The sequence below is a fragment of the Macaca nemestrina genome, chromosome 13 (genome assembly GCF_043159975.1).
Source record: "Macaca nemestrina isolate mMacNem1 chromosome 13, mMacNem.hap1, whole genome shotgun sequence".
Classification (NCBI taxonomy): Eukaryota; Metazoa; Chordata; class Mammalia; order Primates; family Cercopithecidae; genus Macaca; species Macaca nemestrina.
In genome coordinates, this window is record NC_092137.1 from 64,824,189 (window position 1) to 64,852,042 (window position 27,854).

Consider the following 27,854-nt stretch of genomic DNA (forward strand, 5'->3'; position numbering starts at 1 on the left):
TCCATTTTGAAACAATCACAAACATAAAAAGTTGCAACGTGAATACAAATAACTTTTTTTTCGGAACAATTTAAGACTGCCAGCCTGATGTCCCATCACTACCAAATAGTTTAGTGTGTATCTCCTACAACCAAGAACATTCTCATGCATGACTACAATACTAGCATCACAAGGCTGGGCAAGGTGGCTCATGCCTGTAATCCCAGCACTTTGGGAGGCCGAGGCAGGCAGATCACAAGGTCAGGAGATCGAGACCATCCTGGCTAACACAGTGAAACCCCGTCCCTACTAGAAAAAAAAAAAAAAAAAAAATTAGCCAGGTGTGGTGGCAGGTGCCTGTAGTCCCCGCTACTTGGGAGGCTGAGGCAGGAGAATGGTGTGAACCCAGGAGGCGGAGCTTGCAGTGAGCCGAGATTACACCACTGCACTCCAGCCTGGGTGACAGAGCTAGACTCCGTCTCACATACATACATACATACATACATACATACATACATACATACTACCATCACAGTCAAGAAATTAACATTGATACATTGCTGCTATAGTGAATCTTTTGGACCCTGTTAAAGTAGATGATTCACAATCATCCCAGTAACAACCTTTTTAGAAAGGAGATCAAGTGCTGCATTTACTTCTCATGTCTCTTTATTCTTCTTCAATCTGAAACAAGTTTTCAGTCTTTCCTTGGCTTTCATGAGCTTAATACTTTTGAAGATTACAGGCCAGTAATTTTGTAGGCTCTCTCTCAGTTTGAATTTCCCTGAAATTTCCTCCTGAAGTCAGTTGTTGTATTTTTGACAGGATATCCTAGAAGTGACCATGTATTCTCATTGCATCTCATCAGATGGTGCATGATTTCAATGTTCCCATTACTGATAATGTTCATGTTGATCACCTGATCAAGGTAGTGTCAGGCTTCACACTGTAAGCTTATACTTTTTCCCTTTGTAGTTAAGTATATTGTGGGGAAGTACTTTGAAACTATGGAAATACCCAGTTCCTCGTCTAACTTTCAGTTTATTTACTTACATGTTTATATCTGTGAGGACTCAGTTTATTATTGTATTGATTGGGTTATAATCCATTATCATCTTTATTCAGGTGCTCAAATTGTTCCTTATTTAGTTAGTAACAGCCCCTTAAAGCTAGCTTTTGTATCGTATCCTTTTGACATGTCACTATCTTTACTAATGCTTTTAAATTTTATTTTTACTTACTTTTTTTTGAGATAGGGTCTCACTGTCACCCAGGCTGGAGCAGTACAGTGGTGTGATCATAGCTCACTGCAGCCTTGACTTCCTGGACCCAAGCAATCCTCCCGCCTTAGCCTCCCAAGTAGCTGGACTACAGGTGCATGCCACCATGCCTGGCTAATATTTTGTACTTTTTGTAGAGACATGGTTACATCATGTTGCCTAAGGCTGGTCTTGATCGAACTCCTGGGCTCAAGTAATTCACCCGCCTCAGCCTACCAAAATGCTGGGATTACAGGTGTGAGCCACTGCACCCGGCTGCTTTTAAACTTTAGAAAAAGGAATCCTATAGTTAATGGCTGTATAATATGCTGTTGTAGGGATATAGCATAACTTGCTTAAATAATCTCTTTGCAGCATTTTGTTTTAGATTTCTTTAAAAAGAGTTTGCATAGTACAACCATATTGCCTTCTGGAAGGCTTGTAACAGTTTACACTCACAAGCAATGTGCATGTGTGCAAGGGTTGCTATCCCCACATTCTCATTAACAATTGCAAAGTGATTTTAAATAATAGGAATTTCATAATTAGAGGGACATAGTTAGAGGTCACTAAGCATTAGAAGGGGTTATCAGGACACTAGGCAAGGGAAGAAAATAGGATTTATGTGTATCTTGTACTTTTTTTTTTCTATTTAAATCAGCAGCAGGAAAGAAGAGTATGGCAGAGCAGAGCAGTTATTTTCTTCTTTATGGTGCTAATTTCGTAAGAAAGATAGTTTGAAGTAGATATATTACAATGGAACCTTTTCGTTTTCTTGTGACTTGCTCATTTCTTCCTGGTAACTCTCAGTGACTGACCAATCATTAACCTCAAAGATCCTTTTCAAAATTCTGAAGCCATTCTCCACTAAGCAGCTGTCTGAATGAACTTTGGGAAAATTGCTCACTAGTTGGCTTCATTTTCCTTACCTCTAAATTAAACTGTGTGGTTTCTACAGTACCTTCACTCTAAAACTGGAAGATCTTAGGAAATTTTATTCTGAGAGAAGGCTAGCTTGCAAAACTGGTTGAATTTTCTAGTAAACATTTTCTTCATGTATCTAACTGGGCAACTGTGAGTTGTAAGAATTATCTGTTTATTATTTATGGGCTGGGTTTATTCTAGGACTTTGACTGTTAGTCCTCCGTTTGCTTTCTGTTTTTTGTTTTTTTTTTTTTTTTAAACCGAGTCTCACTCTGTCACTTGGGCTGGAGTGCTGTGGCATGCTCTCGCCTCATTGTAACCTCCACCTCCCACTTCCCGGGTTCAAGTGATTCTCCTGCCTCAGCCTCCTGAGTAGCTGGTATTACAGATGTGCACCACCACTCCCAGCTAAGTTTTTTTTTAGTGGAGATGGGGTTTCACCATGTTGGCCAGACTGGTCTCGAACCCCTGACCTCAAGCGATCCACCCACCTCAGCCTCCCAAAGTGCTGGGATTATAGGTAGTCCCTTTACGTCTAATGTTAAATCTGACTTGTGGAACTTTTGACTCCTTAGCACAGAGGAATAGAATAACTCAGGTTTCATTTAAGAATTAAATACATTAGGCTGGGCGCGGTGGCTCACGCCTGTAATCCCAGCACTTTGGGAGGTCGAGGTGGGCAGATCATGAGGTCAGAAGATCAAGACCATCCTGGCTAACACGGTGAAACCCCATTTCTACTAAAAATACAGGAAAAAAAAATTAGGCAGGTGCGGTGGCGGGTGCCTGTAGTCCCAGCTACCTGGGAGGCTGAGGCAGGAGAATGGCATGAACCTGGGAGGCAGAGCCTGCAGTGAGCCGAGATCATGCCACTGCACTCCAGCCTGGGCAACAGAGTGAGACTCCGTCTCAAAAAAAAAAAAAAAAAAATTAAATATATTGAAAAGAAGCTATTATAAATTAATTAGTATGGGAAGGATTATTCAACAAAAGGGATTAAGACCATTGCTTGGCTGTTTAGAAAAAAAAATTCACCTTACATTTTTGCTTTACATCATACACCGAAATAAATTCTAAATGTGTTAAAATTAAATGTTTTTTTAAACCCTAAAAGTAGAAGAAAATAAAAGTGAATATTTATTAAATTTTATATGATAGTGAAATAATGAAGAAAGTTGCATAAAACTTTCTTCATCTTCCTGAAAAGATCAATTGGTTTGACTTCCTAAAATTAACTTGGGAAAACAGCTTGGCAGTTTCTTATAAAGTTGAGCGTGCTACATGACCCAGTATTCACACTCCTGGGTTTATATATTTTAGAGAAATGAAAACTTGGGTTCACATAGTAGTCTGTACATGAATGTTCATAGCAGTTTTATTTGTAATAGAAAAATACTGGAAACAACCCACATAACCTATATGGAGTGAATGGGTAGACAACCTGTGGTACATCTGTACAATAGAACACTAGTTAGCAATGAAAAGGAGTCAGACCCAGGAGTGGTGGTGTGCACCTGTAGTCTCAGCTACCCAGGATGCTGAGACAGGAGGATTGCTCAGCCCAGGAAACCAGCCTGGGCAACATAGTGAAACCCTGTCTCTAAAATAAAGAAAAAGAAAAGTAATGAACTGTTGACACATGCAGCAACATGGATAGCTCTCAAGGGCATTAGGCTGAGGGAAAAAGCCAGCTTCAAAGGGTTATGTATTTTGTGATTCTATTCATATAACATTCTTGATGTAACAAATTATAATGATGTAGAATAGATCAAGGATTAGGGTTTAGGGAAGAGTGTGACTATTAAGGGGTAACATGAGGGAGTTTTTTTGTGTTGATAGAATAGTTCTTATCCTGATTGTAGTGATGGTCACTCTAATGTAATCCACACACATAAAATTTTTAGAACTGTATACACACACACACACAACTGGTGAAATCCAAACAAGGTCTGTACCTGAGTTAATAGTTGTACTGATGTCAGTTTCCTGGTTTGACCATGTGTTATGCTTATTACTATATTACCACTGGGAGAAGCTGAGTGGAATATACACAAAAATGCTTTTATTTCCAACTTGTTTTGAGTCTTAAACTATTTCAAATTTTTAAATTATTTAAAAATTAACTTGGGTCAGAAATAAACATTGAAAAGCCAAATGAAGAAAATATTTGTAACAATTATTAGAAAATTTTTGTGCCTTTTATTTATTAATATAAAGAACTCATACAAATCCATAAGGCAAGCACTGAATCCTTAATGAATTGAAGGGGAACTTAACAGAATAAGCATGTACCCAGGAGAAAATTTTGTAGGTGTACTTTTGTAAGTGTATATTCAGAATTATCTGGAATCCCCACAATCAGTCAGTGTGCCGCCAGTGCTCTTGGTAACATGTCGTCTAAGAGAACTTTTTTTTTTCCAGTATATTATAGCTGTGTAAAGTAATTTCACCCAAGAGAAAAATAGATTAAAAGATACAAAACATTATGCAGGAAATGGTCAAGGAAAAAAGGAGACAAAAGAGGGAGCACTGTAAATTTGCATTGTTTTAAAGTAGCTTTGAGAGAATTTTGAAAGATCTTGTTCTATGTAATCTGTCCCCTCCAAAAAAAAATTTTTTTTTTTTTACAGGTGTAAATTAATTATTTGAAAGCAACTGAACAATGGAGCCAGACATCATTCGAATGTACTCTTCATCCCCCCCACCACTAGACAATGGAGCAGAGGATGATGACGATGATGAATTTGGGGAATTTGGCGGGTTTTCAGAAGTTAGCCCTTCTGGTGTAGGGTTTGTTGATTTCGATACAGCAGATTATACTCGTCCCAAGGAAGAGTTTGTACCTTCAAACCATTTTATGCCAATTCATGAATTCTCAGAAAATGCAGATAGCCTTACAAGCTTTAAGTCCATTAAAAATGGTAATGATAAGGACATCACTGCTGAACTTTCTGCTCCTGTGAAAGGACAGTCTGATGTTTTACTTTCTACCACCAGCAGAGAAATAATTTCATCTAAAACATTAGATACTTCCATTGATGGCATGGAAAGTCCAGGAAATTTAAATAAAGTAGTGGAGCAGAGACAGAATGTTGGAACACTTGAAAGTTTCTCTCCAGGAGATTTTAGAACTAATATGAATGTTGTTCATCAAAACAAGCAGTTAGAGAGCTGCAATGGTGAAAAGCCTCCTTGTCTGGAGATTCTAACAAATGGGTTTGCAGTGTTAGAAACTGTAAATCCTCAGGGAACAGATGATCTGGACAATGTAGCTGATTCAAAGGGATGGAAGCCTCTTAGCACTCATAGCACTGAGTATAATTTAGACTCTGTACCTAGTCCTGCTGAGGAATTTGCAGATTTTGCCACATTTTCCAAAAAGGAAAGGATACAACTAGAAGAAATAGAATGTGCAATTTTAAATAATAGAGAAGCACTAACCATTCGGGAAAACAATAAAATTAATAGAGTCAATGAACTGAATTCTGTAAAAGAAGTGTCTTTGGGTAGAAGCTTGGATAACAAAGGAGACACTGATGGAGAGGATCAGGTTTGTGTTTCAGAAATAAGCATAGTGACTAACAGAGGTTTCAGTGTTGAAAAACAAGGCCCTCCAACACTGCAACAGGATGAATTTTTACAGTCAAGTGTTCAGTCAAAGGCTTGGAGTTTGGTAGACTCAGCTGATAATTCAGAAGCCATTAAGAGAGAACAACGTAAAACTGAAGAAGAACTTGACTTACTTACTTCTAAATGTGCTCACCTATGCATGGATTCTGTTAAAACTTCGGATGATGAAGTCGGTTCTTCCAAAGAAGAAAGTAGTAAGTTTACTAATTTCCAAAGCCCAAACATTGACCCCACAGAAGAAAATGATTTGGATGATTCTGTAAGTGTAAAAAATGGTGATAGTAGTAATGACTTTGTGACTTGCAATGATACCAATGAAGATGATTTTGGTGATTTTGGTGACTTTGGCACTGCCAGTGGCTCAACTCCACCTTTTGTTACTGGTACTCAAGATTCAATGAGTGATGCCACTTTTGAAGAGTCTTCAGAGCACTTTCCACATTTTAGTGAACCAGGTGATGACTTTGGAGAATTTGGGGATATAAATGCTGTTTCTTGCCAAGAGGAGACAATATTAACAAAGTCAGACCTAAAACAGACTTCTGATAATTTATCAGAAGAATGTCAATTGGCAAGAAAATCTAGTGGAACAGGCACTGAACCTGTTTCAAAACTTAAAAATGGGCAAGAAGGTGAGTTTGGACATTTTGATTCTGTGCCAAATATTCAGGATGACTGCAATGGTTTTCAAGACTCTGATGATTTTGCAGACTTCAGTTCAGCTGGTCCTAGCCAAGTTGTAGATTGGAATGCTTTTGAGGATGAACAAAAAGATAGTTGTTCTTGGGCTGCTTTTGGAGACCAGCAGGCTACTGAATCTCATCATCGAAAGGAAGCCTGGCAGTCACATAGGACAGATGAAAATATTGATACTCCAGAAACCCCCAAAATGCACAGTGTACCTTCAGCAACTTCCAAAGGAGCAGTTGCTAGTGGCCATTTACAGGAATCAGCCACTTCAGTTCAGGTATTTACTAATTTTCTCTAGTTTGTATGACATAATAATTGTTGTGGAGGCTTCTAATTTCAGCTTTTCAAAAAATGTTTTTTCAACTGAGTACCTGTTGAAGAAGTCTTGTTATGTTGTATAATGCCTGTCTGATTTGTGGGTTGGTTACATTTTTCACAACCCTTTGGGAAACTAATAGTCCTATAGTAAAGCACAATAAGATTTTTCTTTATCTCAAAAAGTTTCATTAATATTTACAGATATTCATCAACTTGGATTTTTTAGTGACTATAAATACCATTTATGTTAAAAAAAAAAAAAAAGCCCACACTTATTAGCTAATTAATGGTTCCAGTAAATCCTTCAGTATTGCCCTTTACAGTGATTTTAAAAGAAGGTTAAACTGAGATTTAGATTTTTTTTTTTAAGCTTAAGAAAAAAATGTTAATTTTGTCCCTCAAAGACCTAGGAAATTCAAGTACGGTTTTGATTCCAGGAGAGAACAAGCAGAATTGGGAACCTCATTCTGTGCCAAAGGCTATAGTGAATTGAAGAATAGAAAAACAACTAGAAAAAAGCAAATTTTTCTTTTTCCTCATAATTTAGCAGCGACTAAAAGACTTGGGGTGAGGGTATGAGATGAATTAAGGTCTAGTCCTAAAATAAGAAACAACTATAGGTTCACTTATTGTAGTTGTATTTATTTGCCTATACTTTCTTACAAATGTACCTGTTAGCTCTTCCTAGAGAGTAGGTGTGTCAGGAAGAATATTTTACCCCTTAGCTCCTATACATTATCCTTTTTTGATTCAGACTCTTTCAGAAAAGATTCATTAAGATTCACTTTGACCTAAAGTAGCCCCTAGAGGTGTAGCTTGATATCTCGGTTGTTCCCCAGTCCGGAGTTGTACCCTGTGCTAAATTTTACCTTTTTTCAACTCCAGGGGTGTGGAAGAGGGCACTCCCTTGAATGTCACTGCCTTATACTGACAATTGATATATGTAACTAACACCTGATCCACAAGCTTATTTTAAATATGCCATTAATAAACTCAGAATCTACAAACTTTATCCAGTTATCTTTTGCTAAGAAAACCATTTTCAATTGGAAATCTTTCCAAAGTCTTTGTAATTTGAAATAGTTATACTTCATTGCCTTGATAACTTTGACACAGTAAGATATTAGAGAAACTATGGTATTACCAGTTGGTGTGCATAGCTAATCACTTTTTAGTTGGCTTTTGTGTCTGGGTAGTTTAATTTGCTAATTCAATTATTACATGGTTTGACTAATGTGTATTATTCCTAATGAGTAATTCATTATTTAGGCAGAACCTTGCCATTTTAAACAAGAAGTGAACTAATTAGTTCTAATTATGATGCTAAATGAGAACTGTTGCTTTTGACCTAACCCTTTCCCTATTTAGTTTCATCTCACTAGAGGATAGGGTGACACTGGTATTGGATGATCTAGAATTTGTAGCCTTAGAACTTTTAACATCATCAGATAATGCATTTTTAAAAGTGTGACCACTTCAAGTAGGAATTTCTTGCATCATACAAGTTGATTGAAGTTATTTATGTATAATTTGATAACTGGATGTAGGAGATAATAAAGCATGTGGGCTTCATGAAATCTGACAGATCTGAGTTTGAATCTTGACCCAGCCTCTTAAAAAGCCTTATGATTTTTGGATAGGTTACTTCTGAACTCAGCTGTATATACAAAGAAGATAATATTTACTTCAGAGAACTTTTGTGAAGATAAAAGGAAATTTTTAAATGAGTGAAGAAATCAATCTGCTAGAAAATAAGAATTTTATAGTATGATTCTATTTTTTTATAAAAAATAAAACAGAAACTGTATAGATGTGGCAAGTTACATTAAGAGTTTCTGAGGCCAGGCACAGTGGCTCATGCCTATAATCACAGCACTTTAGGAGGCCGAAGTGGGTGGATCACTTGAGGTCAGGAGTTCTAGCCCTGCCTGGCCAACATGGTGAGACCCTGTCTCTACTAAAAATTGGAAAATTAGCTAGGCGTGGTGGCATGCATCTGTAATCCCAGCTACTCAGGAGGCTGAGACAGGAGAATAACTTGAACCCAGCAGGTGGAGGCTGCAGTGAGCCGAGATCATGCCACTGCATTTCAGCCTGGGCTGCAAGAGAGAGACTCTGACACACACACACACACACACACACACACACACACACACACACGCACGACTTAGATTTGTTTGGCTCAGGCCTCACGCTTTTATTTTTGCTAATGGGTTATGGAAAATGAACAGAATTTGGATGTCGGGAAAGAGAAACTGCTGGAGGAGGCCAGAAGAACTTTGGGAAGAAAGGTGAAGTAGTGAAATGGGTAACCCCTGCTGAGTAAGTGACTGAGTCAGAAGTGGAGAAAGATTGAACCAAGACTTTCATTCTTACCCTGCTGTTGGTGAAGGAGAGTTGCAGCCAGCACTTTCTTTCTTGGGCTTCAGATTCTGCTGGAAGAGTATATTAATTTAGCCCTTTTGGAGAGGATTAGATTTATTAGTATTTTTCTTAAAATGTTTTCCCTAGTTGCTCCGGACAGTGTTCCAAACAAGCACAGAATTCCTTTTTTTTTTTGAGACAGAATCTTGCTGTGTCGCCCAGGCTGGAGTGCAGTGGCACGATCTCAGCTCACTGCAGCCTCCGCCTCCTGGGTTCAAGCAGTTCTGCTGCCTCAGCCTCCCAAGTAGCTGGGACTACAGGCCCGCACCACTACACCCAGCTAATTTTTGTACTTTTACTGGAGATGGGGTGTCACCATATTGGCCAGGCTGGTCTCAAACTCCTAGACCTCAGGTGATCCACCCAGCTCGGCCTCCTAGAGTGCTGGGATTATAGGCGTGAGCCACCGTGCCCGGCCTCCTCACATATTAGTAACAGTAACCATTATAAGTTTTTTAGTGGTAAAACTTGAAATGATTTATTCCTGTTCAATCTTACCTGGATGCCACAAGTGTCCCGAACAAAATGCCATCAAGTGGTTTTGTCCAAATTTTGCTTTGACAGAATGTGAGTGTTTCAGAATTCAGAGCTTAATTAAACAAACATGGCAATTTGATTTAATTTGTTTGATTAAGCAAGCATGGAAAACAAATCTTTCTTTTGTGAAGTCAGACAAATGGTATAGTTGGTCATTTCAGATTTCTTCCACTTTTCACTATTTGGTATGTGACATTGTCCAGGTCCCCATTTCTTAGCACTTTCCTATTTTTAGCCCACCAAAAAGATATCTTAAAATGTTAATAAATATGTCTTCCTTGGGGTTAGTGCAATAATTTGTTACTTAGGTAGGGGAAAGTCAAGCAAGAATTCTTTCGAAATTAAAAAAATGTTCTTAGTCTAATTCTCAGCTGTGGGTCCAGCGAGTCTCAGTGGGTTCAAGCTTTGATGTAAAAGCCATACATGAACATTATTAAGAAATGGGTACCTTCTCCCTTCAGTGAATAATTTTTTCTGAGAACCTAAAGTTTAATATATTTCATTCTTTTTTTTTTTTTTTTTTTTTTTTTGAGGCGGAGTCTCACTCTGTCGCCCAGGCTGGAGTGCAGTGGCGCGATCTCCGCTCACTGCAAGCTGCACATCCCGGGTTCACACCATTCTCCTGCCTCAGCCTCCCGGGTAGCTGGGACTACAGGCGCCCGCCACCATGCCCGGCTAATTTTTTGTATTTTTAGTAGAGACAAGGTTTCACCATGTTAGCCAGGATGGTCTCGATCTCCTGACCTCGTGATCCGCCCACCTCGGCCTCCCAAAGTGCTGGGATTACAGGCATGAGCCACAGCGCCCGGCCTGTTTCATTCTTTTGTTAACATTCGTATAAATTGTAGAGAAGGTAAGTGCTGGTATCTCCATTATACAAATGAGAACGAAGTCTTCACTTTTTGGCTAAAGATTTAAAACAACAAAATGCCAACAACAACAACAAAACCTTCCTTACATTTCAAAACAGTCCTTTTTTATGAATGTTATTTTAACCTTTTTTTTTTTTTTCTATCCTGGGAAGCCAGGAAATTTTCTGTATTTTTAGTAGAGACAGGGTTTCACTGTGTTAGCCAGGATGGTCTCGATCACCTGACCTCGTGATCCACCCGCCTCGGCTTCCCAAAGTGCTGGGATTACAGGCATAAGCCACTGTGCCCGATGGAAATTTTCTTTTAAAAAAAAAAAAACAAAACTTTTTGTTTCAGAAAGAAATCTTGATTGAAATAACCAAGATGCTTGTTTCACAGATATATGGTAAAAGAGATAATAAATGTCATAAGCACTGCATTTAACCCTGAGCTTTTGTAAAATGTTAAAATATTGTTCTGGATATCATTTAGAAATTTAGGTAACAGGGAAGTAATCTGTTTATATTAATTGGCTATAGAAAAGGAGGCTATGAGTTATTTTTTATTAGATATCCAATTGATAATGCTACAGGGAAAATGCTATTAGCTGAAGATTTGTTTGGAGAGCTTTGAAAGTCGAGTGCCACCAAAAAGAAGAGAATTACTAATACCTTGGCTTGTGTTAGTTCAGGATTAAGTTACTGGTTTGTTTTGTTTTGTTTTTGAGACGGAATCTTGCTCTGTCGCCCAGGCTGGAGTGCAGCAATGCAATCTCGGCTCACTGCAACCTCCGCCTCCTGAGTTCAAGCGAGTCTCATGCCTCAGCCTCCCAAGTAGCTATGATTACAGGCACAGAAACTCAGCGTTCTTAAACTGAATATAACCAATCCTTCCTTTTCATCTTCACTTATTTAATCATCTAGCTAATATTTATGCAGGTTTTCCCTCCTGTGAACATTGGAACATACAACTGAAAACAGAAGTAAGCAACAAAATAAAAGAATTAAGATTTGAGACTTTAGCCTTCCTTATAGATCTTTGCTTACTTATTTGGATAGAATTTCCTTTTGCTATTTTTTCCTCAGAAAATTTGACTATCTGGTGTTTAATTTCAAAATAGAAATGCTTTATTAGGTTTATTCAGAAACTGTGCAGAAGGGAAAAATCATGTTTAGATCATGGGGAATATTACAGCTGCTCACTCTTCATAGAGCTTGAAATTGGGGATTGGTAAGTATACAGTTGTAGATTGTACTTGATAGCTTACTTAATATTTAATGGTGATGCAGCATAAGATATCCTCTTAAATGGAAGATTAAATTACCCAGTGGATTTTAATGTTTCTTCTAAACTTCTACCTGAGTGTGAAACCTAATGCTATCAATATTAAAACTGTTGATATTAATCAACTTCTGTCCCTAAGCAAAAAAGGAAAACTAACTGGAAATAAGTTGAAGGAATATCAAGAGTTACCTTAAATATAAAATACTTAAGTCATTACTTAATATCCTTGATAGGGTCTTGGAAACTGCAACGTTAAGGGAAAGGACATATAACAAAACCAATTTTACTGTAGGCTAACTGATATAAACAAGAGTTAAGTTTCTGTGGCATCTTTCTGGTCACAGAAACATCGCTGAACTTCTAAATAAAGACACAAAGCACTTCTAATATTAAACATTTAAATAAATGTGAGCTATACTTACATTTTAAAAAGATTACTAAAAACAAACATAATTACGTACCCAGTTTTTGGTGAATCAGTGAGTGACACCACTTGTAGTGGTGCTGGGTAAAATCAAGGGATAAATGTTTGCGAAGCAAAAATGATCTAAGGAGCGTCTCCTACCACCATACAATTCAAAAACAATCACAAATCTGGCAGACTCACTGGGCACTTTCATACTGCATCATTTATTGCTGTGCATTTGTATGATTAGTGTAGACTTCATGAATGTTTATTTTATAATTTATTCTTTTTGCAATCTACTTATTCCAGCTCAGGGTCACCAGTGACCAAAGCCTATCCCTCCAGCGCAGGGTACAAGGCTGAAACTATTCCTGGCCTGGATGTCATTCCATTGCAGAGCACACTCACACACATACACCAGCACTCACTCAGACTGGAACAATTTAGACAATCTAATGTGCATGTCTTTAGGATCTATGAGGAAACTGGAATACCCAGGAAAAAACCCATGTGGACATGGGGAAAATGTGCAAACTCCACACAGATAGTGGCTGCAGCCAGGAATCAGTTGTTTTTCTCATCAACATTACAACAAAATGACGTTATTCAAGGACCTGCTGTCCTTTAAAGGAGATAGGCATTTGAGTGGCATAAGAACCAGAGTCTGGGCTCCTATATACACCTCTCTGGAAAGCTGGATGAGACTTGCAATACACTTAATCTCTTTACGCTCAGGTGTAGTCTTTTATAAAATAGAGGTATATTAGTTACAGTTCCAGATAAACAGAACCAATAGGGTATGTGTGGAGGTTACGGAGGGAAGGATGGAAGGGAGGTAGGAGTGGAGGTAGTAGAGAGAGAGAGAGATTGATTATTGGAAATTGAGAAGTTCCAAAAGCCACAGTGTGTAAGCTGGAGACCCAAGAGCTGATGGTGTAGTTCCAGTCTTGAGTCCAAAGGCCTAAGAACCAGGAGAGCAGTGGTGTAAGTTCCAGCCCAGAAGCCAGCAAGCTTAAGATCCAAAAAGAGCTGATTTTTTAGTTCAAGTCCAACTGAAGTACCAACTCAAAATCAAGCAGAAGTTCCTTAGCCTTTTTGTTCTTTTCAGGTCGTCAGCTGATTGGATGAGGCCCACCCACATTAGGGAGGGCAGTCTGCGTTAGTGAGATTACCAATTCAAAGGTACTGCCAGAATAACGTGTTTTGGCATTTTTTGGTTTGTTTGTTTTCGAGACAGGGTCCCTTTCTGTTGCCCAGGCTGGAGTGTACTGGCATGATCTCTGCTTACTGCAGCCTCCACCTCAGCCTCTCTAGTAGCTGAGACTACAGGCATGTGCTACCACACTTGGCTAATTTTTGTATTTTTTTTTTATAGAAATGGGATTTTGCCATGTTGCCCAGATGGTCTTCAACTCCTGGGCTCAAGCAATCTGCCTGCCTCAGCCTCCTAGAGTACTGGGATTATAGGCATGAGCCACCGTGCTCTGCCCCAGAATAATGTTTGACCAAATGTCTGGGCACCCATGGCCCAGTCAAGTTGACACATAAATGTAACCATCACAAGAGGGAACACCTTACATCCATATATAACTTTCAGGATGTTTGGAAGACTAACCTGTTTGTGACTAAAACATGCCAGTTGAGAAGGTGTGCATTAGATAAAATGGCTTACTTGCACCAATGGATAAAGTGAAATGGCTGCTTATGTACCCTGGGACTTTGTTCCTCTACCCCCAGACATAAAGACATGACAGAACTGGGAATGAGCAAAAGTTGTCCATTCATACTTGAAGCTTTGCCCCATTGATGAATTAAACCATTGGGTAATCATTTTTTGCTTTCCCAGAAACCAAATCTGGTTTAAAAAAATAAAAATAATTATAAAGACTTTCAAGGTAATGAAGGACCCTGATAGGAAAATGAATATATAAGAAATGAGAAAATTGGGAAAGAGGAAAAAGCTATAAAAGCAAGTGTACCTTTGAAGATGTGGTATAGCCAAGGATGCATTATGACTTTCGTGAGCCCTTTCTCCATAAAATATGTTTTTTGATTAACAGTAGAAAGTAATATGGAAGGGCCGGGCATGGTGACTCATGCCTGTAATCCCAGCACTTTGGGAAGCCAAGGCGGATGGATCACTTGAGGTCAGGAGTTCAAGACCAGCCTGGCCAACATGGTGAAACCCCATCTCTACTAAAATCACAAAAGTTAGCCAGGCAGGCATGGTGGTGTGCGGCTGTAATTCGAGCTATTCAGGAGGCTGAGGCAGGAGATCACTTGAACCCGGGAGGCGGAGGTTGCAGTGACCCGAGATCGTGCCACTGCACTGCATCCTGTGCAACAGAGCAAGACTCCATCTTGATGGGGGCGAGGGGGAAGAAAGTAGTAGGGAGGCAAATTTGTGTGAGAGTGCCCCCTAGTTCTGGCTCTTGTCAGTATACTCAGCTATCAAGCTATTTTGAGAGCAAAAGCTCCTGCTTTGGGCTAGTTTCCATTCAGAATGATTTTTGATAGGTACGAACTCGTCTAAGCGTAAGTATACTTCTGTGTAAGTAGCATAGCTCCGCTACTTGGCTTCATAGCATTGGACATTAATAGAGAAAATGAAAAAGGAGGGTGTGGTACCTGCCTTGAATAGCATTTGATTTTTAATCCTACATTTATCAGAGCCCCAGTTTTTGAAATGTTTAATAGCCAGATGTGCTACTGTTTGCCAGGCTTAGAAGCTGGTACTTATATGAATGAAAAGGCATGACTGAGTCACATAAACTGGCATTCAGCTAGCCAGTCACCAGTTTATTCCATATTCAAAGGAAAACTGAGGACTATTTTTCCTCTTTATACTTTAAAGACGATGGCATTTAAAATTAAAGTAATCAGGGCTGGGTGTGGTGGCCCACATGTGAAATCCTAGTGCTTTGGAAGGCCAAGGTGGGAGGATTGCTTGGAAGTAGAAGTTCAAGACCAGCCTTGGCAACATAGTGAGACCCCATCTCTACAAAAAATAAAAAGTAGCCATGCATGGTGGTGTTCACCTGTGGTCCTAGCTACTCAAGGGGTTGTGGTGACAGAATCGCTTGAGCCCAGAAGTTCAAAGCTGCAGTGAGCTGTGATGGCACTGCTGCGCTGAAGCCTGAATGAGCGAGTGAGACTGTCTCTTAAAAAAGAAAAAAAAATCGAGTAATTGGTGTAAAGACTATTTTAATTTGACGTTTAGTTAGTATTGTAACATCAGCTAAATGTTTAGTATGCTAAGTATGTGTGCATTTATTTGTTACCCTCATTTTCAGAATGCAGCCCTGACTCTTTAGTAAGAATTAACAACTAACTTTGTTGAAAATGATGAATTTTAGTGTTCGATGAAGTCATTTGCTTTAAGCATAGTTATCACTGCACATTTAACAGGTAAATCCCTTATCTAATAATGTCTGGAAATGTTTTGAAAGACCACAAAAAGTGGGGGAAACATGGTTTAGTGAAAAGAATGTAGGCTTTGCAGTCAGACTTTGGATCAAATCTCGCTGTATACTATACCACCAGTAAGGCTATGGTTAATTATCTGAATCTTCCTGAACTATAGTTTCTTCATCTATAATATGAAGACAATAATACCTCTGGAGTTTCTCTTAGAAGATTCATGGAGTAAATACATGTAGAGCGTCAAGCATAGTATGGTATATAGAAGACAAAATTTGGCTATTATATGTCTTATAATTATGTAAATATGCCCAACCTGTGTATAAAAATGATTTAGATGGCTTACAATAAGATATACTTTTATAAGTAGAACAATTATGCCCCCTGCAGTCTTAAATGAAGGCAAAGTGTTTGTTTTTTGTTTTTTGTTTTTTTTTTTAAACTAGTGCACATTAATACCAAGTATGTGCCAGAACCTAGGTACTAGAAATTCAAGAAAAAGACATAGTCCCTGCCCTCAGAGCTCTTGTAATTTTTAGAAATGGACTTAAAACCGCTTTGATGACAACATAATATAGTGGTTAGGAGCACCTACTCTGAAGCTATACTTCCTGGGTAGGAACTCAGCCTCTCCACTTAATATTCATGTGACCGCAGGAAAGTTAACCTCTTTCTGCTCTGCTTTTCTCATCCAGGAAATGGAGATAATATTATTACCTCCCTCACATGGTTCTTTTGAAACTTAAATGAGCTAAAATTTGTAAAGCATTTAGAATAATGTCTGCCACGTGGTAGGCACTATGCGAACATTGAATGAAAATTATGATGCACCATAGCAAGCTTTTGCAGTTTCTGAGTAGGTTTCAGAGTACATCTTTTGATCTTTTGCTGAATTTAGGCTCCCACTTTCCTGATCTGGGTTAAAATAATATTGTTTGCTTTACCTATACTGCCTTATGTGCCTAAGGAAACTAGAGCTCAGCCAGTCTCACTTCACCAATTCTAAATAATAAAGTATCTATTTTTTGGAATTTTACATCTAATTCAAGTCCACATGTACTGTAATATGTTAATAAATGTCACTGTTTGATGCAACCTTTTTCTGCATTAATCTGCTACAAGGAGTTTGAAGATTTGTGTTGTGCCCCCACCTAATCAAAACCAGTAGATTTCCCATTATGGCTACATGTACTCTGTATTGAAGTAGGAGTTCACACAAGCAGGGTAATATAAGCAAAGTACCTTTTTACTCATAAGAAGAAATCCAAGTTTAATATTTTACTTTAACTTGAGTTTTGATGTGATACTGAATTTTACCACTAATTTATATGCATATGTTAAACTATCCTTGGCTGATATTGAGAGGATGATTGTAATTTAAAACAGATTAAAATACTTAATATATGTACCCCCAAAAAAGTTTTTTGAAAAACAAACTTGAAACCTTTGCCACTCTCACAGTTTTGATACACCTTTTATCCCAAGTGCTCAAATTTTATGTTCAAAATAACAATGATTTCTTTTTAAAAAGTAGTGTCTGATTAACAATCTGTTTGGGAAAATCTGTTTCCTGAAAAAAACCTGTCTGGTCATAAGAGAAACTGTTCTTGTGGTAGGTTATTTTAACTTCTCTTCTTCTGAGTATTATATTAGTTATATTCTTGTAACTGTTCTACTTACCAAGTTATTTGGACTGTGTTACATCACATTTTTGCATGTTTAACTTTATTTTGCTTCTTAGGAAGCAAAGTACTCTTTTTGAGATGGAGTCTTGCGCTTCCACCTCCCAGGTTCAAGCGATTCTCCTTGCTTCGGCCTCCCATATAGCTGGGATTATAGGCACCCACCACCACACCCAGCTATTTTTTTGTATTTTTAGTAGAGACGGGGTTTCACAATGTTGGTCAGTCTGGTCTTGAACTCCTGACCTCGTGATCCGCCCGCCTCGGCCTCCCAAAGTGCTGGGATTACAGGCGTGAGCCACCGTGCCTGGCTGAGAAGCAAAGTATTCTTAATACCTAATGTGTGGTTTACACATTTTGTGTTTCATAATGCAATCAAGATTTAAGTCATAATACCAATAAGCCAACCACCAATATCCAAAATGTAAACTCTACAAGGAGTAACCATAGCAGGTTTCATTTATATGAGACTCTTAAAAATAGATACTTAAAAACTAGGTACTTTTTTTTTCCTCCCAACTCAACAGGGATGACCTTGGGAAGGATGCACAATACTTGGATTAATTTCTTGTTATAATGTGTAGAAATTGATAAATTGAGATAAGTATTTTCATAGTGATTTAGAATGCTAAATCATGGTAGAGAAATATTCTTAGTGAGCTTTGATTCTAGTTTTGAGACTCATTTATTTAATTCCCTGGCAAGCCACCTGTGTCTATATGTATCATCTGTATAATAACAGTAGTAATGATAAAAACTGCCACCTCTGACACCCTGGGTGCCAAGTATTTAATCCTCTAAATTATCGTCCACCTCATGAGGTAGATAGACCCTGATATCTCCAGATTATAAATGCAGAAACTGGGCAGAAACAGTGGTGGGCACCTGTAATCCCAGTTACTTGGGAGACTAAGGCAGCAGAGTCGCTTGAACCTGGGAGGCCAAGGTTGCAGTGAGCTGAGATCGCACCACTACACTCCAGCCTCGGTGACAGAGTAAGACTCTGTCTCAAAAAAATAAAAATAAAAATAAAAATAAATGTAGAAACTGGAGTCTTAGCCCCTGGATCTATAGCCCTCTATTGAAGTGTTATACCAGTCATTTACTTACTGGAATTAACTAATATTAAGTTAAATTTGGCCTTATTTATTACCAAGAACAAGATAGTGGTGAGAAACTCGTTACAGGATGCCCTTACCACCAAACTGGTCTTATGGAAATTGATATACTTTTTTTGGAGACCAAGTCTTGCTCTATCACCCAGGCTGGACTACAGTGGCACGATCTCAGCTCACTGCCACCTCCACCTGCCTGGTTCAAGCGATTCTCATGCCGCAACCTCCTGAGTAGCTGGGACTACAGGTGTGTATCACCATGCCCTGCTAATTTTTGTATTTTTAGTAGAGATGGGGTTTCACCACGTTGGCCAGGCTGGTTTCAAACTCCTGACCTCAAGCAATCCACCTGCCTCGGCTTCCCAAAGTGCTGGGATTACAGGCGTGAGACACTGCACCTGGCCGGAAATTGATACACTTTTAAAAGTAAAATGTCAGAGCAAATTTAATTTTAATAAAAATCTTTGGGCTGGGCGCAGTGGCTCACGCCTGTAATCCCAGCACTTTGAGAGGCCGAGGCGGGCAGATCACCAGATCAAGAGATTGAGACCATCCTGGCTAACACGGTGAAACCCCGTCTACTAAAAATAAAAAATTAGCGGGGCGTGGTGGTGGGCACCTGTAGTCCCAGCTACTTGGGAGGCTGAGGCAGGAGAATGGTGTGAACCCAGGAGGCGGAGCTTGCAGTGAGCCAAGATTGCGCCACTGCACTCCAGCCTGGGTGACAGAGTGAGACCATCTCAAAAAAAAAAAATGTTGGGCAATGCTGTTAATGGATGCTGGTTATTTATTATTTACAGCTCTATCTCAAGGGGTCAAACCATGACCCACAGAATGAATCTGTCCTGCCGCCTGTTTTTGTAAATAAGTTTCACTGGAACATACCCATGCTTATTCCTTTACGAATGGCCTACAAGGCCCAATGTATTTACTATCTGGCTCTCTAAAGAAAAGATTGCTAATCTCCTGCTTTATCTTATTCAACATAAGATTTGAAGCAATCTAATGTAATATCTGATCCTAAACATATATGAAACTTTCTTTAGAAATTTCCATTCAACTTATATCCTTTATGGGAAAAGGCTGAAGAAGAAGTAAAAATTGAGGCAATCAGCTTCATTCCACTCATTTGAGAATTTTGCTGGTGTCTTGACACCTGGCAGTTATGTGTAACATTGCCCAAGTGGTTCGATGTGTTTTAGGGTCATTTCTTTTCTTCCTGTGGTAAACATTTTTTTCCTATCCCATTAAAAAGATAACAAAGAGGATACAAGAAAGATTTAATTTACAGAGAAATAAAATTTGGTCATATGTGAGTTTTTTGTTTATCTTCCCTGCCCAGGAGGAGCCAATCATGTATCCAATTAGGTGGTTATCTGATCTCTTTGAAAATAATGTCTGTCCGTTCCCTCTGTTGAGGCAAGTGAGAGCAAGGGCCCCTTGATGCACTCAAGTTTCACAAGCCTTGGGATCTTGAGGCTACCCTTTACTTAGGGTTCATAATTGATAGTGAGAACCTTTTCCAATATCACACACATGAATTTAATTATGATGTAACTTTTGTAGAATTACAAAAGAGTACCCTGAGACTAATTATGCAGTGTTAAATTTTTACTCTGATACAGCTTCCAAAAGAGATTTGGATTCAGAAAAGGTGAAATTTTTTCCTTTTCCTTTTTTTTTTTTTTTTTTAATTTTCTTGGGTGCTCACTACACTACAAAACAGAAATCAAGTATCAGCTTGTTTTTGTTACTTGGCAGGAAGTACCACCATGATGTGGCATTTTGCTCATACAGTCTGTCAATTCAATAGTAAACTTAATCTTACAGCAGGCTTTAACTTACTAACAATTTGTATTCGTAGTTGATGTTTACATGGTAAACTGGGCTAAGTTGGAAAATATATTACATGTATCTGAAATAGGAAAATAGGAATAAATGTTATTGTAGGTTACACATGTATAGTAAACCTAGTGGTACCAAAACTAAGTTGATCTAAATCCAACAAGTTTTAGTTAATAAAAATACGTAAAAAAAAATGCCAAGAGATTTATCTGTTTGTTCTTGGTGAAACTACTCTGGGGAATATGAAGGCTTTACTTAGGAGAAAGGTAGTATTCTATTCAAAAATAGACATGCAACAAAGACGAGTAGAAATGGAATATCTAAAAGATAATACATATCACCAAAATGATGAATGAGCTTTTTGAATTTTTTATCAGTAAAAATTGAGACATTCTTTCCTACTTTGCTTTGTACTATTAGCAGCAAAAATATTTCCAAAAGGCTATCAAAATTCGTGTTTATGTCCAAAAAAAAAGATTGTTTAGCTATAATAGCATAATACTTCTCACAAGCATCCGATCTTTTTGTTCCTAAATCTAGAGTAGATGAGTGGTGGTAAGAGACATTCCAGTGTGGTGGAAAGAATATAAATGCTCTCTGGGTTTTTTGGGTTTTGCTTTGGGCAGATTATTCACACATTGAGATTGCTTTCTCACTGTAGAATTGGGTAATTTATTTTTTGTAGAATTTTGTAATAGATTAAGATACTACATGTAAAGTAGCAGGTATATTGCTTGGCACGTTGCTTTTACTTGCCAGCTACGTAGCTCATCATCATTATTTAAATTAATCATTTAGAGTGATTGTTTCGTGAGTAGTTGTGTTCTTTTCACTTAGTGTTTTCTGTATCTGAGTGATGGTTCTTACAGTAGTGGACAGGGTGTGCATGTGTTTGCATTTTAATGCTATTACTATGATATCAAAATTAAATGAAAATAAACTTTTGGGGGGTGTTTTGATGCAGACAGCTTTATTAAACCGCCTGGAGCGAATTTTCGAAGCATGTTTTCCTTCCATACTTGTCCCTGATGCTGAAGAGGAAGTTACTTCCCTGAAGCACTTGCTGGAAACAAGCACTTTGCCAATAAAAACAAGAGAGGCCTTACCTGAAAGTGGGTAAGTAGAAGAGAGTTTTTAGATAGCATGTGTTTTTGTTACTTTCAGCAGTTCTAATTTATAAGTTTATCTTAAAACATTAAAGTTCAGGCCGGGCGCAGTGGATCACCTGAGGTCAGGAGTTTGAGACCAGCCTAACCAACATGGTGAAACCCTGTCCCTACTAAAAAATACAAAAAAATTAGTAGGGTGTGGTGGCGCATGCCTGTAATCCCAGCTATTTGGGATTGAGGCTGAAGCACAAGAATCACTTGAACCCAGAAGATGGAGGTTGCAGTGAGCCAAGATCATTGCACTCCAGCCTGAGTGACAGAGCAAGACTCTATCTCCAAAAAATAAAAAATAAAAAAAATTAAGGCTCAAAAACATTGTGTCAAAACCTAAACTCCCTGCCTCTTTTCTTTTGAGCTGTTTGTTTTTATATTTCTATATCAATATTCTAATCAATTGATGTTATATATTATTTTTTGACTTCTTAGAATGGTAACTGAAAATTTAGATCTTACCTCTGCTATTCTCCCCTCATCTTCCCCATATATCAGTTTTTGGTTAATTTCTTATTTGGCATTTTCATTATTATAATCATGTATATATTGTTTACTCTTAAGCCACTGTTTTCTTTATAGTACAACTTCTTCCTGGGCTTCTCTTTTTCATTAGTGTTTCCCTACCCTTTGAGAGCTTGTTCATACACTTGTGATCCAACCCCTTATTCTGCTCCCATCTAGAATGGTTTCAGTCTGGGCTTACACATATGTTGTCTTGGGACTTCCCTTCACTTAGATCCCATTTTGGTGGAGCACATCCTCCAACAGCCTTCTGAGAAAAAAAAATAGATGGGAGGTAAAATTTTATTCTACTCTCACATTAAATTTATAGTTTAAGATCTCTTTGTTGCTGATGTTCTGAAATTTCACAATGAAATATCTTTTTTTCTTTGAGACAGAGTCTCACTCTGTTGCCCAGGCTGGAGTGATCTTGGCTCACTGCAACCTCTTCCTCCTGGGTCAAGCGATTCTCCTGCCTTGGCCTCCTGAGTAGCTGGGATTGCAGGTGCCCACCACCATGTCTGGCTAATTTTTTGTATTTTTTAGTAGAGATGGGGTTTCACCATGTTGGCCAGGCTGGTCTAGAACTCCTGACCTCAGGTGATCCGCCCGCCTCGGCCTCCCGAAGTGCTGGAATTACAAGCATGAGCCACCATGCCTGGCCTCACTTAGTTATTTTTCTAGTGACTGTAAGTGTTGGCTCTTGATTTCATTCAAATAGTTATATACTTACGTTGGACCCAAGAATAATTGGAATGTGTAACATGTCACAGCCATATTGTAAGTAGAACTCATGGTGAAAGTTATTGAGTAACCTATTGTTGATGGCTTCATCATGGCCTTTGCAGGGAATTGCTAGATGTGTGGACTGAGCTACAGGATATCCATGATGCACATGGCTTGAGATACCAGTGGGGCGGCTCCCATAGCAACAAGAAGCTTTTGTGCTCCTTGGGAATAGACACCCGAAACATTGTGAGTTTGTTAGTACCTTGAAAAATCTTTTAATCAACCTGTGGGTGTTTTAAAATTCTGTTATACTTCTGTTTAAGCTGTGGTAAGCTAGTTCCTCAGAAAATAAATATTTGGTTTAAATGTTCCTTTATATTGAATGTGCTGACTTTTAAACATCAATCTACCTAAATTTTTCTTCAATACTTATTTTTAGAAAAAATTGTTTTAGTAGTTTTTCTTAAATATAAAATGAAGGAATTGGACTGGGAGATAAAATAACCCCATATGGGCAATTTTTAAGTTTCATCAATTTATTATTCCCAATATATGTAATAAAACATCGCAAGCATATTTGGAAACTGTTTCATTGTATGATAGATTATTCTCTAAATATATGTTCTTTCTGTCTAACACGTGTGTGTAGCTCTTCACGGGCAATAAGAAGCAGCCTGTTATAGTGCCCATGTATGCAGCAGGATTGGTAAGTACAAAAATCTCTCTGCATGTATTTATCATTACTGCATTTATTCTGTAAAATCATCTTAAAATATACTTCTCTGTCATGCTATATAAGAGACGTTTAGTGTTGGAATCTGAAGGGTATAAATAGATCTTTTTTGAACTCATAAATCCCATCAAATACTGATCGCAGGACTTTTAAAATATTTCATTAATTACAGATACTGTTTTGTTTTAGATTGAAAATTTTTATCTTACTAATATTAGCATATATAACTGTTTGTAAAATGCACCTTTGGAGGATTCTTTTTCTTTTCTAAACTTGCTTTAAAGAAAAAGCAGCTGGGGCCGGGCGCGGTGGCTCAAGCCTGTAATCCCAGCACTTTGGAAGGCCAAGACGGCGGATCACAAGGTCAGGAGATCGAGACCATCCTGGCTAACACGGTGAAACCCCGTCTCGACTAAAAAATACAAAAAACTAGCCGGGCGAGGTGGCGGGCGCCTGTAGTCCCAGCTACTCGGGAGGCTGAGGCAGGAGAATGGCGTAAACCCGGGAGGCGGAGCTTGCAGTGAGCTGAGATCCGGCCACTGCACTCCAGCCTGGGTGACAAAGCGAGACTCCGTCTCAACAAAAAAAAAAAAAAAGAAAAGAAAAAAGAAAAAGCAGCTGAAGTATCTGAAGGCCTAGAGATGTAATTTGTTTTAATTCAGTTATTAATTTTAAATAATGCAATATTGAGGCTATAGATGTACATAAAAGCTTAGAAACACCAAATTATAGTGAAATTAAAATGAGCCAGGACTTATAATGGGTTCTTAGTTTTTCCATTAATGTTTTAAATGTGTTGAATTTTGTTTTTTCAGATATGCCAGGTAGTACCGGAAAACAGACATTTTCATTCTGTTCCTTCTCAAGACTCAGTCACATTTTAAAGTTTGATGTTTGTGTTTTTTGGTGTGTCTTTTTTATTGATGAAAAAAATATATTTTTATTGATGAATAAAAATGCCCCATCAAACTTAAAACATTACTCTAACCGTTAAATTGGAAATAAGGGAAAAATAATGAAGGAATCTTTGGTATAGAATTTATACAACCCTATTATGTGCATGTGACAATTTGCTGTGGAACTTGACCTTTAAATCTATAAACTTTCTCCATGAATAAGCACTAATTATTGATTTTGAATTGGAACATTTTGATTTTTGTGGAATTTTCTAGAGTTTTGTTTTTTTTAAATCAGTGTTTACTCCTTCGTAAATGGTTTTTATCATGTACTTTAAAAACACTTTGATGATTCCCCATTGTTTTCTGTTGTAGGTAAATATAATGCTGAACATTTCTTTAACTTTTTGGTTATTTGGATTTCTTTTTTTCTCAAGGAGTAGCACTCCAGAGGTTGTTGATGTTATGGAACTAGGAATTTAATTTGTAGGCACTTTCATTCAGCATATTAAGGGCAGTGACCTACTTAATGCTAATGTGTAGCCTCACCCCATTAACCAGTTCTGTGAGGTTTGTGAGGAGTTAGAAGCTAAAGCTTATGCTTTATTTTTCAACCTTTATTAGAAATATTTTTACTTAATTAAAAAAATTTAAAAAAATTTAAAAAAATAATAATATTTTTACTATTTCTATGGGCTTTTTTTTTCCACTTCTTTCCTCCCCGCCACCTTTTTTCCAGTTTATTTTCACATCTATCAGCTCATACCTATAGCTACTATTTCTATATAAGCTTTAATACTAAAGTTTAATGAATATAAATGTATCTCCCCTCCTCCATCTTTGTGATATCTTTCATTTAGAAACCTTTCTTTTAATATCAAGTTTTAATTTATAGCTAACTTTACCCATGGTGCCTTACATGTATGAGATGTTCAATAATCTTTTGATCTCACCTGGAGAAATAGTACCTGAAATGATCATTTAAGCCACTGGTTCTCAAACTTTCATGTGTATCAGAATCACTTGGAAGACTTGTTAAAACACAAATTGCTGAGCACCCCCCCGCCACCCCCGTTTCTTGTTCAATATTTCTGAGGTAGGCTCGAGAATTTGTACATCTGACAAGTTCCAAGGTGACACAGAAGCTGCTGATCGGGGATCACAATTTCAGAACCACTGCTTAAAGTGATCATTCAAATTACAAGCCTTGGCTGAGACTAGTAATTGTTTACCAAATGTATCGACTCTGCATACGGGCACACTAGAGAGCCTGTATAATACTTATGGTATTGAGTCAGGCCATGAACTTCTTTCATTTTTCTAGCTGCTGGGTTAAAGCCTTTCAGATGTGCTACTGTTAAGAATTGATTCTGCAAACTGTTTTAGTTTACGCCTATTTTATTGGGGAAGGGAGGAGGCAGGGATTCTCCTGAAAATTTTAGAAATTTACAGATTCTAACATTAATGACTTAGCAGCTTTGAGTTTTGTTTTGTTTGTTTCTTTTTGGTCCAGTTAAGGGTGATTTTGTCTAGGATATAACCTTTGATTGAAAAATATTCAAAAGCTTATCAGATATTATTTTAAAACATGTAACAGTTTGACTTTTTTCAGACCTAGATTATGGCCCATTTTGAGTTTGGTAGAGTGTTGATGAAAAATACTGATTTTTTTCCTATTTCTGTAGCCATACTGAATATCTATCTTTCTTACTCAAAAAGCATATTAGGCCAGGCGCGGTGGCTCACGCCTGTAATCCTAGCACTTTGGGAGGCCGAGACGGGTGGATCACCTGAGGTCAGGAGTTCAAGACCAGCCTGGCCAACGTCCCATCTCTACTAAAAAAATACAAAAAATGAGCCACACATGGTGGTGGACACCTGTTTCTTAGCTACCCAGGAGGCTAAGGCAGGAGAATCGCTTGAACCCAGGAGGTAGAGGTTGCAGTGAGCCAAGATCACGCCACTGCACTCCATCCTGGGCAGCAAGAGCGAAACTCCATCTCAATTAAAAAAAAAAAAAAAAAGTATATTAGATTTGTAACAAACCCTGTGGAACCTGTAAGATGTTTTCCTCTCTAAAAAGGCTGTATATCTGCTTTGCCTGTCCAAGGAACTAAGTTTCCGGTGCCGTCATAGGGATCAGGATCAAACATTACATTTACACTGAAGGATATAGATGTCATATTATATGGTGTGTTTTAGAATCAGCTCTCACTTCTCACACCACCATGGGGTAATGTGTACAAAGGGTGCCCTTTCCATTTTAGTGTCATTAAAGTGTTGGATTTTTAGAGGTTAGATGTGACATATTGTTGTCTCCCCCAACCCATCCCGAGTTGGTGCTTATGCTTTCATGTGACAGTAATAACCCTGTACTTTAAAACATCTGATTTACAATACAAAGTCTTGCTTTAAAAACTTTTGATTCTAAAGGTATTGTGAATGGTTCTCATTATAGTGCTATAGGATTTTCAGTAAATAAAATTTAAGAATAGCCAGGTGTGGTGACATGAGCTTGAGGCAAGAGGATCCCTTGAGCCAAGGAGTTTGAGGCCAGCCTGGGCAACATAGTGAGACCTTGTCTCTTAAATATGTCTCTTAGAAAAAAAAACAAAAGGCCGGGCGCGGTGGCTCAAGCCTGTAATCCCAGCACTTTGGGAGGCCGAGGCGGGCGGATCACAAGGTCAGGAGATCGAGACCACAGTGAAACCCCGTCTCTACTAAAAATACAAAAAAAAATTAGCCGGGCGCGGTGGCGGGCGCCTGTAGTCCCAGCTACTCAGGAGGCTGAGGCAGGAGAATGGCGGGAACCCGGGAGGCGGAGCTTGCAGTGAGCCGAGATCGCGCCACTGCACTCCAGCCTGGGCAACAGCGTGAGACTCCGTCTCAAAAAAAAAAAAAAAAAAAAAGAAAAAAAAACAAAAAGACTACTTCCTTTTTGTCTTCAGTACTTTCCAAGTGACCTGTTTTTTAGTTTCTCCTTTCTGATAGATTAACTTAAGCTTGTGGGCTGTGCCCCCTACCACCATTAAAGGCTAATATTCCTTTTTCAGGGTATGTTAGAGCCCACCAAGGAACCATTGAAACCACTTTCTGCTGCAGAAAAAATAGCTTCCATCGGTCAGACAGCCACCGTGTCACCAGATATGAACACATGTACATCTGATCAGTTCCAGGTAAAAATATCTATATGTGTATAAATATGTTTATGCATGTATATACACATATATCCACACATACTGCCTTTTTCCTTCATTTATGACTGTTTTAAAAATATTTTTAAAGCTTGATTTAATGATGGATATGATTTTGATTAACATCCCTTGGAATACAATGAACAAATCGTCTTTAATTTTTGAAAACAGAAAAGCTCAATTTGAGAAATGGGTGATTATGGGTAAGTTCTTAAACATTTCCAGGCCTTAGTCTCTTTATCTATAAATTGAAGGGTTTAAAATGAATATCTCT

General features: G+C 38.2%; 1 protein-coding gene across 4 annotated transcripts in view; it reads left to right on the forward strand.

Moving 5' to 3' along the window:
• The window catches only part of LOC105465146 (aftiphilin), a 69,907-nt gene that overhangs the window by 23,054 nt on the left and 18,999 nt on the right, over window positions 1–27,854 (forward strand). For all 4 annotated transcript variants that reach the window (XR_977328.2, XM_071076820.1, XM_011713411.2 and 1 more), the window contains exons 2-6: window positions 4,793–6,759; window positions 21,329–21,480; window positions 22,877–23,003; window positions 23,407–23,463; window positions 27,440–27,562. Coding sequence is in view for 3 of the 4 variants with exons in the window: in XM_071076820.1 (XP_070932921.1) it covers window positions 4,825–6,759; window positions 21,329–21,480; window positions 22,877–23,003; window positions 23,407–23,463; window positions 27,440–27,562 (2,394 nt within the window). In the remaining variant the exon portion in view is untranslated. The remainder of the gene's footprint in view (window positions 1–4,792; window positions 6,760–21,328; window positions 21,481–22,876; window positions 23,004–23,406; window positions 23,464–27,439; window positions 27,563–27,854) is intronic.